The following is a 20,901-nucleotide window of genomic DNA, read 5'->3' on the forward strand; positions in this document are numbered from 1 at the left end:
AGTTACGCCGAAATGGAAATGCTTGAAATATATCTGATGCATTTTCTTGCAGTCATATTTACGAGACTACGGAAATGAGCACATGCAAGACCTATTTTTTGAGAAGGGGGAGATTTTTTTTTTTTTTTTTATGCATCGGGTGAGTCTAAGTTCTTCACTGCGTTAAGATAATAGTGACCAACGATGCATACGATCGTGCATACATGCAGAACACATACATATATATGTGTATCTATACGTGTGTGTATGGTATTTAAATACACACGCGTACTATGTTTGTGTGTGTGTGTAGAGAAAGAGAGAGATGCATATCTAAACATACAGATTAAGTCTCATGCTCTCGGCCAGAATTTACACATGCTGATGTCCGTCTACCAAGCACATACATAAGAAGCCCGCGGCGGTTGTCATCACTATCATAACACATTTTGATTTCTCTGTGACTGATAGTAGAGGCAAAGTCTTCATTTACTGGTAACGCGGTGATGCAATAATCATGTATTCTTTGCTCGTGAGAAATGAGAGCAGAGTTTTTGATCATTTTTCTTTAGATTTCTTCTTCAAGATCTATAATATTGAATTAAAAGTTTCAATTCCTATTTTATTATCATTACTGTCATTATTATAGCATTACAATTATCATAACTGTATGTTTCACTATTTTTGTTGTCGGGTTATTTCGAATTAGGATGACGTATTTTGCCCTGTTTAATTAAGTTTTATTATTTGCACAAACTCTATGGTCTTTCAATGGATGTGTGTGTGTGTGTATGTGTGTGTGTGTGTGTATGTATGTGTGTGTGTGTGTGTGTGTGTGTGTGTGTGTGTGTGTGTGCATATATACATGCATAAGTGTGTATGTATGTGTATATATGTATATATATCTATGTTCGTACATATTTACATATATATATATATACCTATTTATATATATATATAATGTAAACATAGGTGGATATATATACACACGTGTATGTGTGTGAATATATATATATATGTATATATATACATATATATGTATACATATGTATTTATATATATGAAGAAAATATTTAGGTGGGAGTTGGGAGTCTAACCTTACAGTACAGGGAGAGGGGCAACTGCTCCCTTTGTCCCTAATACTCTACAGCCTGAAAGCAAGCGCATGCATTGATAAAGAACTTGATCAGTCATAACCCCTCTCCCCTCTAGATGATGTTATCTATCATCTGATCCAACTATGAGTCCCCCCATCCCCCTTGAGCTCAGCTCTCCCCCTCGTTGCCATGGCACGCGGCAGGTAGAAAGCTTGTGTTGCCAACTAGGTTATATCATCACTTTATGAGTCCGAACTCTCATTCGGTCTTTATGGGTCATTAAAGCACAAACAACCACTCATCAACCCGGCCTTAACGACCGATGATACGATGCTCTCTTTGGATTTTTGACAATTGCGGGATTGCGTGGTAGGTCTTAATAAACCCACATTCTGCTGTTCACTGCCTGTGCAGAATCCGTGGAAGATGATGATGATACATTGCAAACCCTTTGAGAAATTAACCCTGCAGAGATGGGAAAACATGAGACAATAAATGGAATTGATATCAATGTGTATAACAAACTGCGTCGTGGTTAAAAATTTCTATCGCGTTAGTCACTGGGCTTCCTGATATACGCGCCTTACAACCTATTTGTAGTGTTCCTGGAAAACGCGACAGCCAATCCCAAATGTAATTCAATATCCGCGGAAACTCGACAGCACGCTTTGATGAATCGTACTCAGGGATTACAACATAGTTGACTCATGGAATGGGGTGCAAGATTTATTGATACACACTTCTTATTTTTCATTTTCATGTAAAAGGTATATTGATGGCAGATATTCTTTAAATCATTTAGGAAGAACTTTTGCCGCGAAGGTGCGTCTTTTAAGACCAATAAAAAGTTTTTAAAATCTTAGCCTGTCCTAAAATCTACAATCTACGGTGTGCGCAGATGACTTACGAATTCTTTTAATCCCATTACGAGCAGCAGGTCATCAAATCTGAGGAATGGCGGGTTATGTTCTTTGATCCTCCTGCCTCGGCATGTGCAAGCGCGCACGCCACACATGGGCAGGTTACGGGACCGCCGATGTAACACGCGGTGCTTCTGTGATACAATACATGTACGTAGTTACTCTATTCCGTGTCGGGCTTCGGTATTGAATGGACCTCATTAACGTGGGGGAGGGCGGGATTCTGGCGCCTATGATTATATGTTCAAAATAATCAAGTAGCTGCAAATTGTACGATTGGTTTAAGTATGGGCTAGAGGTTTCTATAGAAACTCTTTACAGTCTCAGTAGTATGCCGTGAACTGCTAAATATATGCATTTTTTTTTTTTTTTTATTTTAAACATGGCTCAATATGTATGGAATATTATGCTTTTTGTGAACACTGTTTATTTTTATTCCAGTTTTTCAACAGAAGATGTAAATACCATACAGATACATAGATATAAACACAAGATACACACGCAGACACACAAACACATATTCATATGTGTGTATGTATGTATGTGTATGTGTGTGTGTGTGTGTGTGTGTGTGCGTGCGTGCGTGCGTGCGTATGTATGTATGTATGTATGTATGTATGTGTGTGTGTGTGGGTGTGTGTATGTATGTATATATTATATATATGTATATAGATATATTTATACTTATTTATATATACATAGTGTTTGTGTCAGGTGTGTCTGTGCATGTGTGTATACATATATGTATATATGCATGTATATGTATACATATATGCAAGCGAGCGCGCGCGCGTGTGTGTGTGTGTGTGTGTGCACATATATTTGTGTGTCATACATATATATATATATATATATATATATATATATATATGCGTGTTTTTGTGTGTGTATGTGTGTGTGTATGTGTGTATATATGTGCGTGTGTGTGTGCATACATACATACACATATATATTTAGATATATATATGTGTGTGTATGCATGTATGTCTGTGTATATATATTTATGTTAGTACAAACATGAGTGTGTGTGTGTGTGAATGTATATGTATATGTATATATATATGTATTTACGTATATATCTGTATGTAATTATAAGTACATACATGTGTGTGTGTGTTTGTGAATATATATATATATACAAACATGCACACATATACACACGCACACACACATATGTAGATAAATGTGTGTGTCTGTGTGTATGTGTACATATATATATATATATATATATATATATATATTTTATATATATATTTACTCTAATTACACACACACACACACGCACACACACAGAAAGAGAGAGAGAGTGAGGAAGAAAAACAGAGAATCAGACTGAAGAACACAGCCGTATCGCCTCCTCTCGCTCTAACATGCCTCGCTGATGGTCTTTGTACTTCATACAAAGCCCAATCATCTATGATTCTATTACATCCCATGGTTTACTTTAGCCTCCCTTCCCCGATTTTTCTCTCCGTCTGTAAAAGTAACCATGAACTTCCCTCTTCTTCCGCCCTTCCTCTACCACCTGCCTCTGGCCCCAGCCCCCCTTTCGGGCTTCTGTTTATTTGTCGAGATGCTGAGATCTAATCAGTAATTACCTGCCCTCAACAAATCTTTGAAGGTCCTCCTCTTTCCTGATTTTTATCGCGACTTGCACAAACAGTTTGAATATTCTTTTTAAGAAAGACTCTAAACAGACTCTCAAAGTTAAAAGTGTAAACAAAAGCCTTTTCTGAATATCAGGGTCGCTCCGAATGGCTCGATTTTGTAGCCGGTTTCATATTAAACAGGCGAGAGAGGTTTCTGCAGCACTTAACCGCCCTTTTGCTTATTCAGTTTGAGTAAGTCTTGATAAACTTGGCGATAAAGTCAATACACGAAATTTTGAATGGATTTTATGGATAAAGATAAAGATCATTTTCCACACCATGAAACATCATGATTTTTATTCTCTCTCTCTTTCTCTCTATCTATCTTTACCTTTCTTTTCCTCTTCTCTCTTTCTCTCTCTTATTCTATCTCTATCTCCCCCCCCCCCCTCTCTCTCTTTCTCGCTCTCTCTCTCTCTCTCTCTCTCTCTCTCTCTCTCTCTCTCTCTCTCTCTCTCTCTCTCTCTCTCTCTCTCTCTCTGCTCTTTCTTTTCTGAAAGAGAAAAACAAATCATAACGGATTTGATTACTTTTTAGTTCACGTCGCATTCATACTCATGAAGACAGGGCGATACAGATTTGGCAATTTACGAAAAAAAAAAATAATAATAATAATTTAATTTTCATAATTATTCTTTTCCATTGGAGTAAAGGAATGTATGAGAGGATAACAGTGATATTAGGAGCACTATTAACACTATCACTATTAACTTGCTTTAATGCGGCCGTATAGTTCTATTATTCTGATATCAATTCATTGATCATAAAGAGTATGGTAAGTGAAATTTGTAACCTGATACACAGGACTGCAATTGTTATATTGTGTTTTTACTTAGAAATCGGAAAAGTGTCTATTTGTTCTTTCCTCTCGAATGAAAGAAGAAAATTGAGATTATCAAAATTATCAAAAATGTTCAGACTTTTTAATAAACGACTTTTTAATAATACACCGCTTCAGACTTTTTAATAATACAACGCTTTATGAGAGATTTCAAGCAATAGTTTACATCGATACGTGACTTTGCATATATCTTCTGTAATAGATATATCTATTTATGAAGAAAAAAAAATAGTATGATTTGTATATCTAATAGTCGTTCTGAAAAGCAAAGGAAGGAGAGATATAAACAGAAGGGGAAATCTAAGATGAAAGAGAAATAGAGAAAGGATGGGGAGCCTATGAAAAGAGGGCTTGCTAAAAGAGGAAAACAAAGGGTGAATGAAAGAGAGTAAAAAAAAAAAAAAAAAAAAAAATAGAAAACTAGCAGATAAATGGTCTGGAGAGGAAATGAGGGAGTGAATGAAGGAAGAGGGGAAAAAGTGTTTGACAACCATGGCAAAATAAAGAGGGAAAGCAAATAACCATTCCAGCAAGTTTATTTGTTTATATTACCAATAGGGGTCAGGAATCTGCTTGTCTGGAGGAGGGCGTGTCCTCCTTTACTATATTATTATAGTAATGGATCTGTGGAAAACAGGGGGGGGGAGGGAGATAGAGAAAAAGCTATTCGAAAATCAGGAGGGAGCGACTGCATAAAATGCAGTAATATTACTGTCTTTCTGTATTGGATGTATTTCACAGACAAGAGTAAACCCCAGAATATATGTACATGTTAAAGTATTCATTATGTACGGGACAGAAATCTACGAATCAAGAATATTCTTTTATCTTACTACACACCAATGTAATACAGATATCTACTGGCAGTTGGTCGGAGCAGAGTGTTGGGCCTCTTGGAAAGCAGAGAAATAGGACTAGCTTGTGAGTGTAATCTTGTTAAGGGCTTTAATCCGTCTGTCTCTCCTCGCCGCCTGTGGTCTTGTACTGCTTCAAGCGGGTGACCATCCTCCCCCTCCCCCCTCCCCACCCGTTTCGAGGCCTCTGGTTTCTTGACTTCTTGGTATTCGGTTCCTTGTGTTTATTGATCTATTAATGTACCTATCGATTTCTAAAATTAAGTTGCTCTCTCTCTCTCTCTCTCTCTCTCTCTCTCTCTCTCTCTCTCTCTCTCTCTCTCTCTCTCTCTCTCTCTCTCTCTCTCATATGTGTATCGATACATATAAACGTGTGTGTGTGTGTGTGTGTAGTGTCTGTCTCTGTCTGTGTATAGATTAAAATATATGTATGTGTGTGTGCGCGCACGCGTGCGTGTGTGTATGCATATATATACATACATACATATGTGTGTATATGTATACATACATACATACAAATATATATACAGACATATATATTCATACATACATACATACAACTATACATACATATATATATATATATATATATATATATATGATTAAAGAAAGAACGAGAGTCTCTAGACAGGTTGATAGACATACACATATATGTGTATATACATATATATACACACACAAACATACACACATGCATAAATGCGCCCACCTGTACATACAAAAACATATTACTTTACATACATATAGATAGATAGACAGGTAGATAGATTTATAAATACATTTATAAATAAAATTTAGTATACAGGAACCAATGCCTTCACTAAACGAATTAACACTGATATTCATACACATGTTCACGTGTATGTGCGTGCGTGCGTGCGTGTGTGTGTGTGTGTGTGTGTGTGTGTGTGTGTGTGTGTGTGTGTGTGTGTGTGCGTGCGTACGTGTGATTTGTCTTACTGCTATCTATACAGTCACCTTGAGAAAAGGGAAGAGCCAAAAGAGTACCCTAACTAAGTGGAAGTGAAAAACTTGGACAGATTACAATGAAAAGTACAAGAGGGAATTTTAATAAAGAGAATAGTTGCTGCCATCAGAGGAATCAATCTGACGGTCTGTATGTGCTAGTATTGAAAGCGTAAAGATATGAAAGTTGCTTCAAACGTTGAGCGAAGACTTTCAAGTGCTAAACCGTTTACATGTACAAAGAAACAAAGTCAACTTTTACTTCTATTTTTGTTTCCGTAACTTATAATAGACGGTGAGTGTAATAACTGTACATTTTTAAATCAACAAAAATATCAATGCTTTATAAGATTATCAATTCTAATCCTAGACAGTGAAATAAGAAATAAGAGGACAGTCATGGAAATTGTATGGACTGAATTCAAAAGTTCTTTTCAAGGTATTTAATGTAACAGAATATCATTATGAGGACAGTAATGTAAACACAGCAGACTAATTCCCTTAAGTGCTTGTTGTGATAATGCCTTTACGGGGTCGAAGGACCTTGTAGTGCATCACTGACTCGCAGCCTGTATGATAATTTTTGTTGATACAGTGACTACATGATTCAGATTTAAGGATATAGCTTATGAAGCTGATGATCGTGCTGCAGAGGAAGGAATGATGCAACAAGGCAACTAGAGTTAGAAGAAAGGCCAAAACGTATGACAACAAACCAAATGTCGTGTGATTGTTGGGGGAAGTAGGGAAGAGGGAGTGGTTGTCGTCCATGCGTGTAGTGTGGATATCGTGTAATATACCTGTACTGAGCAATAATGTGCAGAACATCGTCGGTCGATCAAAGGAAAGAGGCAAGGTGTAAGCTTGCTACAAAGTGACCCCCCCCCCCCCCCCCCCCCCCCCGCCTGTCGAGGTTAAGCAGCTTACCCATCATATGCTATACGAACATGGGAAGCTTCTAATAATACTGGGATTCTTGCTGCCCTCAACACGAAAGTTTAAGATAGCAATGCTTAACTTACAGATCGAACACCCATGGAAAACGTCAGAGGCTAATTTATACTATATCCAATAGTATTCTTCGTACGTGTGTGCGTCTGACCATGTGTGCTCCAACGAGTGTGCGTCCGTACGTAAGTTTGAGCGGGGACTCCTAAACTGAACGCGGAGATGCTGTCACCTAATCTCTCGATCTCGTGCCATGACGAAGTATTTGCGGCGATGACGAACCATTCCAAAAGATGACGGACAGTCTTTACCCGTCTGACACAAGATGTATTTATTTGTTTATTTCTTTTTCTAGGAGTATTATTTTATCTCTGCAGAAGATTCCTTCCTTTATTTCGTTAAATAACATATTTCCAGTCTCTTATTTAGTTATTCATTTTATATGTTTTCAAGGTAACATTTCAGGTAAATCTTAGAAAAATTATAATGAAATACGTAGGATGTAGTGGATATACTTAATATATATTTAACATATTATTTTCATTCTAACATAGACTAACATTTTCACTTGTGCATTGTTTGCTGTGACCTGAGCATGTATATGTGTGAATATTTGTGTGTATATGTATGTGTATATATATATGTGTGTATATATATATATTTGTCTATATAAGCATGTATATGTATATATGCATGCATCACACACACACGCACACATACACACAAACACACACACACACACACATATATATGTGTGTGTGATATATATATATATATATATATATATATATATATATATATATATGGTGTATATGTGTGTACATACATTACATATATGTATATACATACATATATATACTAATATAAAAATATATATATAAATACGTGTGTGTGCGCGCACGCGCGTGCATGCATACGGGTTTGTGTGTGTATGCGTGTATGTGTGTGTGTGTGTGTGTGTGTGTGTGTGTGTGTGTGTGTGCGTGCGTGTATGTGTGTGTGTGTGTGTGTGTGTGTGTGTGTGTGTGTGTGTGTGTGCGTGTGGAGTGTGTGTATATATACACATTAGTGTGTGTGTGTGTGTGTGTGCGTGTTCGTGTGCGTGTGTGTGTGGAGTGTGCGTGTGCATGCGTGCGTGCTTGTGTATGTGTGCGTGCGTGCGTGGGTGAGAGAGAGAGAGATTGTGTATGGAAGTGTGGACGGGAGTGCATGCTTGTGTTCGTGTGCCTGCGTGCGTGTCTTGTATATCTGAATAACTGGTACATGGAAACGCAACTTTAAATGCATTAGTCAAACGACAAAATAGTTACTGATTATCAAGAGCCAGAGTTAAGCAGAGCTGTATAGTTATTATTAATCACATAATAATTACATCCAGTAATTCTAAATACTCTCTAATTTATTAAAAATTTACCTTTAACTATTAGTATTAATGATAATTTTAGCAACCTTGCTTTGTTTAATGAATCTCAGAGTCTCTCTATATTTCTCTTAGACTCATTTCGAAGCTCCAAATTCATCATCTTAGCTCATCAGAGAGGTCTTGCCCCCGAGCCCAACTCCACATTCCCAATCCGGCCTCTGAAAGACGTAATTATGTGTTTTATAAATCCATCATAATGGACAAAATTCCTCAACCTTATCTCCCACACTTCGGAGCTTTAGTGCGCGTCTCCTTTTAGCGAAGTCTCTCCTCCCGGTCGCCTATTTCCCGTGATCCGAGGGCGTGAATGGGCGTGGGCGTCTCTCACCGTCTTGTTCCATCCGTAATGAGCTTCCACTGATCCATCAAGTAAATTAGGGGTCCGAAGACGTACACAATTTCCCCGCATTATCCGCGTTAAAGTCGTATTAATCACCTGGCTGACTTGCCCACAGAAAACGAACGCCATCTTGAGTTGCAGCTTCGGCTAGAATGTATATATCCTTATCTTATCACTCTTCTCTCATTGCTTTTTTCCGCCTTCTTTTCCTCTCTCTTTTCTAAATACACTCTGCGTCGGCATCCATTATTCACTCGTCTAAACGAAGAGTCCTTAACTCGAGCTGGAAGGCGAGAGAAAATTCGTGATTATCGGCCAAATAATGAACGGAGGAACGTACGACCTGACAACTGCTCCACGTCGCTAGTCACGCCAGGCGCCGCTTCGTCACCTGCGGGATTTTTTCATGGCTTACCTTCTTCACCTTAGATCATGAACACAGCTGACCAGGGACTTCGCGCCCCTCCACTTCAGAACCAACAGCTTTTAACCATTGTGTGAGCATTTACACAATCAGGGGCTTGCGGGGCTTACAATAGAGATCTGTGCAAATGGAATATAGATGCTCATTCTTGTCGGTGATTATCACAGAATGTTAAAATGTGGGTGTTGTTCTCTTAGTATGTATGGACACGCTCACATGTACACACATATCCATACACATACACACACGTGTGTGTGTGTGAGATAGATAGATAGAGAGAGGGGGAGGGGGAGGGAGGGAGGGAGGGAGGGAGGGAGGGAGGGAGAGAGAGAGAGAGAGAGAAAGAGAGAGAGAGAGAGAGAGCGAGAGAGAGAGAGAGCACCCATACACATATTACACATGTGTATACACACACATATTTATATATATGTCTGTGTGTATATATATACATTTATATATACATTATATATGTATATACATTTATACATATATGTATACATTTATACATTCATACATTTACATATACATTATATATGTATATACATTTATACATACATATATATTTATACATATATATATATATATATATTACATATATAAAATGTAATAGTTCGTGTATGCCTGTGGAATTACGTGCTGATATGCATATACCGTCACAGAGACAGCAATACATATCATATCAAAAATCTTTTTTCGATATTTCTACCAAAATGCTGAGGTTTGACTGTGATGTCAGTAGATAAGGGAATTCCCTGGAATTAAAGCATTTTTTTCGTTGTGGTGCAAGCTCTGGTGTGGCAACTAACAAACGATCTGTACCTTTTTGAGAGAAAGCTGGAGGGAGAGTGTCTATGTGAAACAGAAAAAAAAACAACATAAAAGACAGCCACACAGGGGACGCACGCTCTTCTGTCCACAGTAGCGTTGGCAGCCGCTCAGGACGCCAGGTAAATAAGGCCTCCTCCGATATGGGGTCATTACTGCCTCTCCACACGTATTCTTTCCAGCATTTATTATGATTCATCCGACAGCTTAACGTCTGGTACACGACAATTGATGAAATGGTTATGTTTATTCATGAATTACTCCCTTACATGCGACATCAGACCCTTCGTTGTTCTTATCAGATATTAAACTCTTATACATGTATATTAAACTTTCCATTGCTAAAAAGTTACTGTTAGCCTGCTGCTTATCATTAATGTGTTTTAATTTCATGCTTAAGTACAGAAAAGTGGGCTAGATTTCTTATGATCCATTCATGTATTCATGTACGTATTGGATAGATAGGTAGACAGACTGAAATAGATATAGATATATGCGCTTGTGCTGCGTATGTATGCAGGTTTTATTCACTATATTTTGTTATTTCCTTCACTTTATTTATTGTACGACTTACGAAGCACGCCTCTAGTATCTGAGTATGAAAGTTACATTTCTTTTCCTCTAAAAGTATGTGACATGTTATTCCTACGCTTTATATTAGAAATTGAGCAGACTTTGGCAGTGGCTTCCCTCGCCCTACTTGCCCATTGATAAAAAAAAATACTTTTTATGGTATTAATTTCTGCACTCTTGTCTATTTAGCCTTCCACCCGCGATAAATTTTCCACTTCCAATTATCTTATGTAAATTGCACTATTGTGGATCGCCGCCTTGATAAGATGGGACTTAACAATTATTCCTCCAGATAAATGATCTGCGAAGAACGGCATCGTCCAGAGGCTGCTGTGGGAGGGAAGGAGGTGGAGGCGAGGGGACAGCGGGGAAAATGCAATTAACACACGGCAGGACGTAGTTTGTAGGATGGTCCTTGATAGTAGGCCAACTGATTGATGAATGTTCTTTTTCATCAGACTTACGCTGGACCATCAGCTCATGTTTCTCTGCCTTGTGTGGCCTCTTTCATTTTTCTTTTTTTCATAATGGTATTGGCACTTTTCTTCTACAAACCTTTATGGTCAAGCATTTTTATTCGGTTTACAGTCTTAACTATTGGATTTCAGAAGGCATTTTAGACTAGATCCGTTTTAGTCAGTGATAACAATTGGGGGCTGTGTTTACTAAGAAATGTGTATAAAGAACATCGTTCACGCAATGGAGCTAAAACTCTTCTAAAGCACGACACATAAATAAGCGTGTGATGTTGTCACAAAACATTTTCATAGTGACGACTAAATACATACTGACATTTATTTGCACTGTCCACATTTATTCGCACTGTCATAACCTTTAATTTGTCATTCTTGTAGTCTTTATGAATATGAAAATGTAAAACTTATAAACGGTTTGGTCAGAATATCCCGTACTGAAAGTTAATTTGTTTGCCATATTGTCATAATCATGATAATGATGATGATTATTTTATAGTAATTGCGATGACGACAACGGAAATAATGATGAAGATGATCATAATAATAATAGCAGTAATAATAATGATAATTATAATAATAATAACAAAGGTAATCATGGCAAAAATAATAATGGTAATAATGATAATAATAAGAATAATAAATAATCTTACATAAAAACTGTTATGACGCATTAATATCTTCTAACTCCCGACTTGTTGTACTAGCTCTAACCCTCAAAAGTTTTCCCTCCTACACTGTTCAGACGTCCACAAGTATCCTTCGACCAGCCAAGGTTTGAAAATCCGTGTTGATGCTCCGTCAAACGACATACTTTTAAGCTACAATGAGTTCTGATGCTTTCGCTTGCCTGAAAGCATACGTGTGAAGTTTCATCGTCCATGTCAAGATAATTTCGAAACGAGGATGAATCGCGGTGTGTGTGGAAGTAGGTGTGCACTGCCCCGTGCGCGCGCGCGTGTATATGTGAGAGCTTCGGGGTTTGAGTGTGTTTATGTGTGTGTGTTTGTTAGTGTTAGGAAGAAACAGATGATAGAGATATGGATGAATTGATAAACGTAAACTTAAGATACTTATTGTATGTGGAGGGAATTATAGTAACAAAGCAGGTAAATTGATATATTAATGTGTATGCATTTATGTGTGTGTGTGCATACTTGGGGTATATGAAAAGTATAAGAAAAACATTATGAAAATATATTATCACTCTTTCTTCTGCCAGCCAATGCTATACTGTTTTACTACAGTTAACTTTTTGTGAAAATAAAGATTTCTATATATATATGTGTGTGTTGTGTGTGTGTGTTTGTATGTGTGGGCGCGCGCGCGCGTGTGTGTGCGTGTGTGTGTGTGTGTGTATGCATATATATATATATATATATATATATATATCACATATACATACATACACACATACACATATATGTATGTATATGCATACATACACATACGTACATACACATATATATGTGTGTAATATATATATACTATATAAATATATAATATATATTATATATATGTGTGTGTATATGTATATGTATGTGTGTATATATGTATGTATATGTACATATGTATACATACAAGTACATGTATATGCATGTATGTGTGTTTGTGTGTATATGTATATATATATATATATATATATATATACATATATATACATATATATATGTATATATGAGCACATATATGTGTATATATAAAATATATATATACACATATATACACCACTAGCAATGAATTCCCCGCAAATTCCAGATGCCCAATAAAGTTTATTTATCTTGTAAGTACCTGAGCATCACGCCGGTGCCATAACTCAAAAGCGGTGATGGCGTCGAGGCACAGCAGGGGGAAGGGGGGTGAGCGCGCACTGGAATACCCGCACGTAATAGCTTCTTTTAATGTCACGCTGAGACGCATCATGGCTGGAAAATGCTTGGCCAATTCATCTACGTCTTGTTAGGATTCGATGCACATCGAGCGGAGGGATTTTGAACTTTGTGGTAAAGGGTCGGTAACGCTCATTTTCCTGTGACGCCACCAAAAGCTAGTCCTCACGGGATGCCATCTGTTGGTGGGATGATTAACTTTAATACCTCGTATAGGTGTGAAGGTGTTAGATGATGGCTGATCATAAATTCCTCTTTATACGGTTTCTATTAGTTTCTGGGTGTTATAGCGGGAAGAGTAAATGGGCTTTGTATTTTCGAACGCCCTTTTTCATAAAGGTGTTCTTCGATTTCCAATTCACTTTAAGAATAAGGTGTTACGGGTGCTATAAAGTAAAAACTTGGCAAAAAAAAAAAAATCAATGACTCTAGTGCTCACACAAACTCTTAGTGTTTGAAATATCATACACTACGGTATGAAATATCATACACTACGCCACATTGGCATAGGGAAAAGTATTCTCTTTTCGCTTATATTGAGGCTGACGTTCTAGTTTTCATTTTCTATTCCTTTAAATTTTGCAGCATATGATGGCAAAACAATAATAACGCACGTATAAGAGAATCCGCAATTCATGAGAATGTTAACTGTAGCTATCATTTCCCTCCGCAATGCACTCGTCAAGTCTAATTACGGTACACTCAAGTTAATGTTTTAAAACACAAACACACACGCCCGCACACACACACACAGACATATATAAGTATATGTATGTATATATATATACATATATTGTGTATATATACATATATATGTATATATATGTATATATGTATATGTATATATATATATATATATATGTGTGTGTGTGTAGGCAAGGATGTATGTATGTACGTATATACGTACATCCATATATATATATATATATACATACACATTTATATATACACACACGCTCTCTCACACACACATGTATCCATATATATATACATATATACATATATATGTATATATATACATATGTATGTGTATATATATACATATATACATATATATGTAAGTGTGTATATATCTATATATGTGTTTGTCTGAATGTGGGTATATATATATATATATATATGTGTGTGTGTTAATGTGTATATATGTATATGTGTGTGTGTGTTTGTGCGCGTGTGTGAGCGTCTGTGTATGTTTTTTTCATACACATTTACTTGAATGTACCGTAATTAGATTCCCTTTTCGGTGTATCATTATTGTCTTACCATCATATGATGCACATTTTAAAGAAATAAAATATAAAATCTAGAATATCAAGTGCAATATGATTGGAAAGAGAATATCTATCTATCTATCTTTATTTATACCTATATACATATGTACATCTATATATATACTATATCCATATCCATATGTATATTTGTGTATATATATGTATATATATGATATATATATATATATATATATATGTAAGTATACAGATATATATGCATTAATTATAGATACATATATGTGTATATATATGTCTATATATGTATACATATATGTGTGTGTATATGTATGTTTGTATTAATATATACATGTCCATATACATATACATATATATGTGTATGTATGTATATATAAACATGTGTGTATATTTGTATATATAAATATATATATATATATATATATATATATATACATGTGTGTGTATATATATAGAGAGACATTGATATAGACACACACACATACATACATATATACATACACATATATTTATGCACCCATATTCACACAGAAAATATCTGTGAACACGCACACGCGCGCACACACACACATACACACGTACATTTATGTACCCATATTCACACAGATAATATATATGAACGCACACTGACACACATACACATACACTCGCGCGCGCGCGCGCGTGTGTGTGTTTGTGTACATATATATATACATGGTATACACACGCAAACATTTTCAAACGAAGTCTGGAATGAGTAATAGGAAGAAATGAACAATTAATCTTCATCTCTCCTAGAGGAGAAAGTCAATCTGGAAAGATGGGCAAAATCATGAGAATTTAGTAGACATTCCTGACAAGGAGCCATGATAGATGCCCCGTGTATGATATATGGTGCAGGTCGGCCATTCTCCGAGGCCTGACCTTTATAAAGACGTACCACTGAAGACACAGCGAACGTTTTGGCATCAGGTTTTATGGACTAAGTTTGAATCGCTTGGATGCTGAATTCGCAATGTATTTTTTTTTTTTATCTCTCTTCTTTTTAGCAGTGTTGCATTTTCCCTACACTTTTGTTATCATTATCATAGTCACTTGTTTAAAACATTACCTATGTAGTCCTCCATGTATGTATCATCATTAGTGATCTGAATTCATGACTTCGGTAAAAGCGATTTGGTTTTGTTGAGGAATAATTATGAAAGTAATTCATAGATTATACGTAATTTACAACAATGTGATTATTACTCTACGCATATAAATACAATGACCAGTATCTGTATTAGTTACCCTCAGGCACTTAAATTCTAACTTGCTATTTCAAAACATTTCAAAACAAGTGGCATCATTATAAGGATATTAGGTAGATTAAGATGGAGAAACTAAGTGCATGGCAAACACTACACCAATTACGGATTGGAAACAAAGATACATATTTGTAACAACTTGGTTGTTGTTCACCAGTTCATGAATAAAGTATTAAATTCATTTAGTTTCGTCTATCAAATTTCTCCTTTCGGTGATTATCATGGAATAAACAGCCAAGATATATACTAACATAAATTGCCCGCCATTCTCTCTATCACAATGTGTACATTAACAAGCCAAAATACGAGCTCAGAAATTAGTCACAAACAAAAGAAGCTGTCTTGCCTCTCTACGGTACTTTGAATGCTGTTAACTAGATTCAAAGGAGCCATACATACGCAGCACAATGCCCGAGCGGAGGGAGCCCACACTGCGCTGGAAATTGGCTCGGATGCTAAGCATTATTCTCCCTTATTTATTGGCTAATGTGATGGATGTAGAACAAGGTACATCGCGCGAGATGCAGTTTCGGCGAAATGTCGATGTGCAATGAGGTGCTCTGAGGGCGCGATGTCACACTGGGACTGAAATGAGGTTTGATGTTCGAAGTGCGATAAGAGGGGGGAAGCGTGGAGTCCCGCTGGCCAGGTGTGGGGGAAATCGTGTTATATAGATGTATCCGTGATATTTAATTCATAAGGACCTTCCTTTCTTCTAGGGTAGCGTTGGAGGCGGGCGTGGGAGTGAATCGCGTCTTTGGGTGCTCAAGCATTTTCCAATATCTGGCAGTAGAGCAAAAGCTTTTTCGAATAACTTCTCAAGATAGAAACATATACCTACAAATATACACATACACATATATATATGAATATATCTACATATATACATGCATATATATTATATATAAGTATATATATATACATATATATATATATATCACTCAAATACACACACACACACACACGTGTGTGTGTGTGTGTGTCTATGTATGCATGATATATATGTGTATATATATTTATCTATTTATTTATGAGGGTGTATACATATATTTTATGTGTATATATATATATATATATATATATATATATATGCGTAAATATACCCATCTTTATGGAATGATGTACATGTATGCATTCGTACATCGTGGGTGTGTGTGTGTGTGTGTCTGGACATGTACTTGTGTGTATGTGTGGGACTAATTGCGTGTGAATGTGTGTAGGTATATACCAATGTGTATGTATATATATACATATATAAGCATATTACATACATATGTGTATATATACACATACATATACATATATGTATGTGTGTATATATACATGTGTGTGTAAGTATACATCTATGTGTGTGTGCACAGATAAGTATTTGCATATAAGAAAATAGAAATGCATATGTCTATGTGATATTTGTATGTAAGTATATACATATATACATATGATGTGGGTATTTGTGTGTATTTGAAGGCAGAGACAGGTAATTAAGACGACAGGTATTTAAAAGGCAGGTAATTATAAAATAATTTGTTTAGAGCGAAGCAGGAAAAAAATTAATTACGACATATTTTGACTGTTTGCTAACGTATCATATAACACACTCTGATGAGCCTGATATGATGTAAATACTTAGAAAAATAGGTAAGAACCAACTTAACCAATGCAAATACACAAAAAATCGAGCTTGCCACCTTTTCCGGGCGGTCGCCAGTCTCGCGCCAAAAATCAAAGTCATGCACCAAATATTGAGCAAATGCTTCGTCGCTGCTCCGATTTGGCGCGAACAATGGGTCGAAGCGTCCCACCGCGTGAAGTAATTGCGCCTCATGTTTTTATATAAGTCAATTAGCATATTTAATTACGACTACGCTGACCACCACTCTGGTCGCTGATATACTGCCCCCGATATATTCTCGTTGATATATTGGATATGATATATCAGACGTAGGACTCGATTAAACCCGCTATTCCGAACTGCTAGGGAAAGGTCCCATTTTGCCTCTTAACCTATTATATTTTTAAAAGTCTATTCAAACATACGTATACAACACTTTGCCCCCTTCAAAATAATTTAACAGGATACGCCTATTTCCATTCAGTATATTCATCAAAGTATATTATAGAGAGGTGGCGTGAGGATGCCCAACCAGCGTTAGTGGCAAGATGAAAGATGTGTGTAACACCAAGACTGTGAGAAAATAACTTAGACATAGGATATTTTAACCGTAAATATATTTGTATATTTTGTTTTGCCAGCATCTAGATTTTTGTCTGGAGGAAGCTAGTGTCGAGCTTATTATTATTTAGACATTCTAAAACAGCGAATAAAAGAAGAGAAATAAAATGCGTCGGTACAATAGAGTTTGGCCTGTAAGCAGCAGGAGGCCGCGAGGTGATGATGGCTGGGTCATGGCTGCACCAAAGCTCGGTCCTCACACGTGTTATTTCATTCACTACCTTACAGCTCATTGGGCTCTGTATCTATGAGCTATGCGCACAAGCTAACCGTCACATGTATGTATATAAGTGTGTATCTATATGTATCTATGTTTATGTGTGTGTATATGTATGTGTGTATATATATATGTACATATATATATATATATATAGATAGATAGATATAGATATAGATATATATGTGTGTAGATATTATATATATCATATATGTGTATATATATTGTATATGTGTTTAAATATGTATATATACATACACATATATACATACACACACACATATATGTAGAAAGAGAGAGAGAGATACACACACGCACACATATATGTATATGTATATATATATAGGATAGAAAAAACAACAATGCGAAAAACTAGATTTACTGAAAATGAGGCTACAGTTTCGAAATCCACCTGGATTCCATCTTCGGACCTGATGATGGAATCCAGGTGGATTTCGAAACTGTAGTCTCATTTTCAATAAATCTAGTTTTCGCATTGTGGGGTTTTCTACCACAGTATCAACACGGAGGAGCATTTTACCATTCATATATACATAAATATATATATTTTGCGTGTTTACACACACACACACAAAATTATAAGAACACGTAAGTGTATGTGTGTGTTACATGATTTTCCTCAATCTACCGATAAAAAAAAATATATTTTATCCGTTTCGAGATGGTTGGGTACTTATTATCCTTATGCTGTGGGTAGTGTATGTGACCCAAATCCTCATGCAATACACCAAACACCACAACTACGACATACATTAGCATTTCCTGAGAGTACACTACATCCATAATTTCCTGAATCTAAAGAAAAGCATATCAGCGGCGTTTTAGTGACCTCCCATAATCTTCCTGCAGGTGAATCGACCGCTCACCATGAAGAAGGAGGGCATCCAGACGCGGAACCGCAAGCTCAGTTCCAAGTCGAAGAAGAAGAAGGGCATGCTGGGCTTCCCCGACATGCTGAAGCCTCTGGACAAGGGCGGCTTCGGCGGCTTCGGCACCGGCGGCTCCGGCTTCGGCTCCATGTCCCACTACATGTACGGCGGACAGATGCACGGCTCCTCCATGGCGGGCGGCTTCATGTCGGCGCCGCCCATGCACGGGATGTCCGCCATGTCGGGCGTGGGGCTCGGCCTCTCCTCCACCTCCCAGATCCAGATCCCTTCTAGCTTAAGCCTTCAGCCTCCTGTGGTGAGTCATTTCGGTCGCAAATTATTACTGGTAGAAAGCCCGCTTTGCATATTTTTTTTTTTTTTTTTTTTTTTTTTTTTTGAAAAAGAGAGGAAACGTCAATTTCAGGAATATTATTAATGTTATCTCCAATACCCATGCAAACCAAATTATAAACAAGAAATCTTATTTTCTCCTAATTTCAATTCACTTTTTTATTACTTAAATCAAAAGTCTATAATCCAGCTACTCTGTCCTTTTACAGAATGGATGGCGCTCGGACTACGCATGACCTGACTTGTTCCCAGTGACCTGATTATGTCTCGAAAATGATGTCACAAATATCGAAATGGCACCGCTAATGTCTGAGTGCCTTTGTAACTCATGGCATTAACACGGCAGTTTCTCCTACGGCTGAATCATGATTTCAGGTTCAGATGAACGGAAATTTATACATTTGGGAGTTGCGTTTTTCTGTGGCAATGTTCATGTTTAATCGTGGTTTTGAGTCTCTATATTTTTGGAGATGATTTACAGTCATAATATGATACAATTTAGATGATATAGACGCAACCCAAGTTTGTAATATGTAAGACTTGTAATCCAATGCTCTTAATGACACAAAGAACACTTTAAACTGAATTAGTAAACTTAGAAAAGTTCCGATATTCACAAGAAATGAGCTCATGTCACCTGGTAACAAAGAATTATAGACAACCAGGAAGCGTTATCATAAAGCACTCTAATTATTTTGTGAAGAATAACAATCTCATCAAGAGATATTTCAACACTGTTATTGTTATCACTATTATGCAATACCAGCATTTTAGCAATTGGTTTATTACACATTAAAATTTAGTGTGCCTGTACCCCGCGTAACACAGTATGTTTGCGGCACAGTGTCCACCCACGGTGAAAGAGGACCAGTCTTTTGCATATACTTAATTTTTGATTATTATTTTTTTTTAATCAATGATCTTATCAACCTAATCTTACCCACACAATTAGGGAGTATTCTTATGAAGAAAAAAAAAACACATATATATATATACATATATATATATGTGTGTGTGTGTGTGAATATATATAATACATTATTATACATTATGAATATTATAATATATATTATATATCATGCACACACACACACACACGTGTGTGTATAAGCATGTACATATATGCGTGTTTGTGTGTATACTTATATATTTACAGTATGTGTGTGTGTGTGTGTTTGTGTGTGTGCTTGCATGTGTGTATAACTATATAACTATATCTATACATACACACACATACTGTAAATATATAAGTATACACACATACGTGTGTATATGCATATACACACGTATATGTGTATGTGTGTATATGTTCATATGTGTGTGTACTTATGTATTTACAGTATGTGTGTGTGCGCGCGCGCGCGTGCATGTGTGTGTGAGAGAGAGAGAGAGAGAGAGAGAGAGAGAGAGAGAGAGAGAGAGTGTGTGTGTGTGTGTGTGTGTGCTTGCATGTGTGTATAACTATATAACTATATC

At 36.5% G+C, this 20,901-nt stretch overlaps 1 protein-coding gene across 3 annotated transcripts in view; it reads left to right on the top strand.

Annotated features, from left to right (window-relative positions):
- Nucleotides 1-20,487, top strand: part of LOC125028310 (GATA-binding factor C-like) — a 150,317-nt gene extending 129,830 nt beyond the window's left edge. For all 3 annotated transcript variants that reach the window (XM_047617759.1, XM_047617761.1, XM_047617760.1), the window contains exons 6-7: nt 19,055-19,390; nt 19,635-20,487. In XM_047617759.1, the coding sequence (XP_047473715.1) occupies nt 19,055-19,390; nt 19,635-19,661 (363 nt within the window). In that variant the 3' untranslated portion in view covers nt 19,662-20,487. The remainder of the gene's footprint in view (nt 1-19,054; nt 19,391-19,634) is intronic.
- Nucleotides 20,488-20,901: the final 414 nt, after the last annotated feature.

Source organism: Penaeus chinensis, chromosome 8 (assembly GCF_019202785.1).
Source record: "Penaeus chinensis breed Huanghai No. 1 chromosome 8, ASM1920278v2, whole genome shotgun sequence".
Lineage (NCBI taxonomy): Eukaryota > Metazoa > Arthropoda > Malacostraca > Decapoda > Penaeidae > Penaeus > Penaeus chinensis.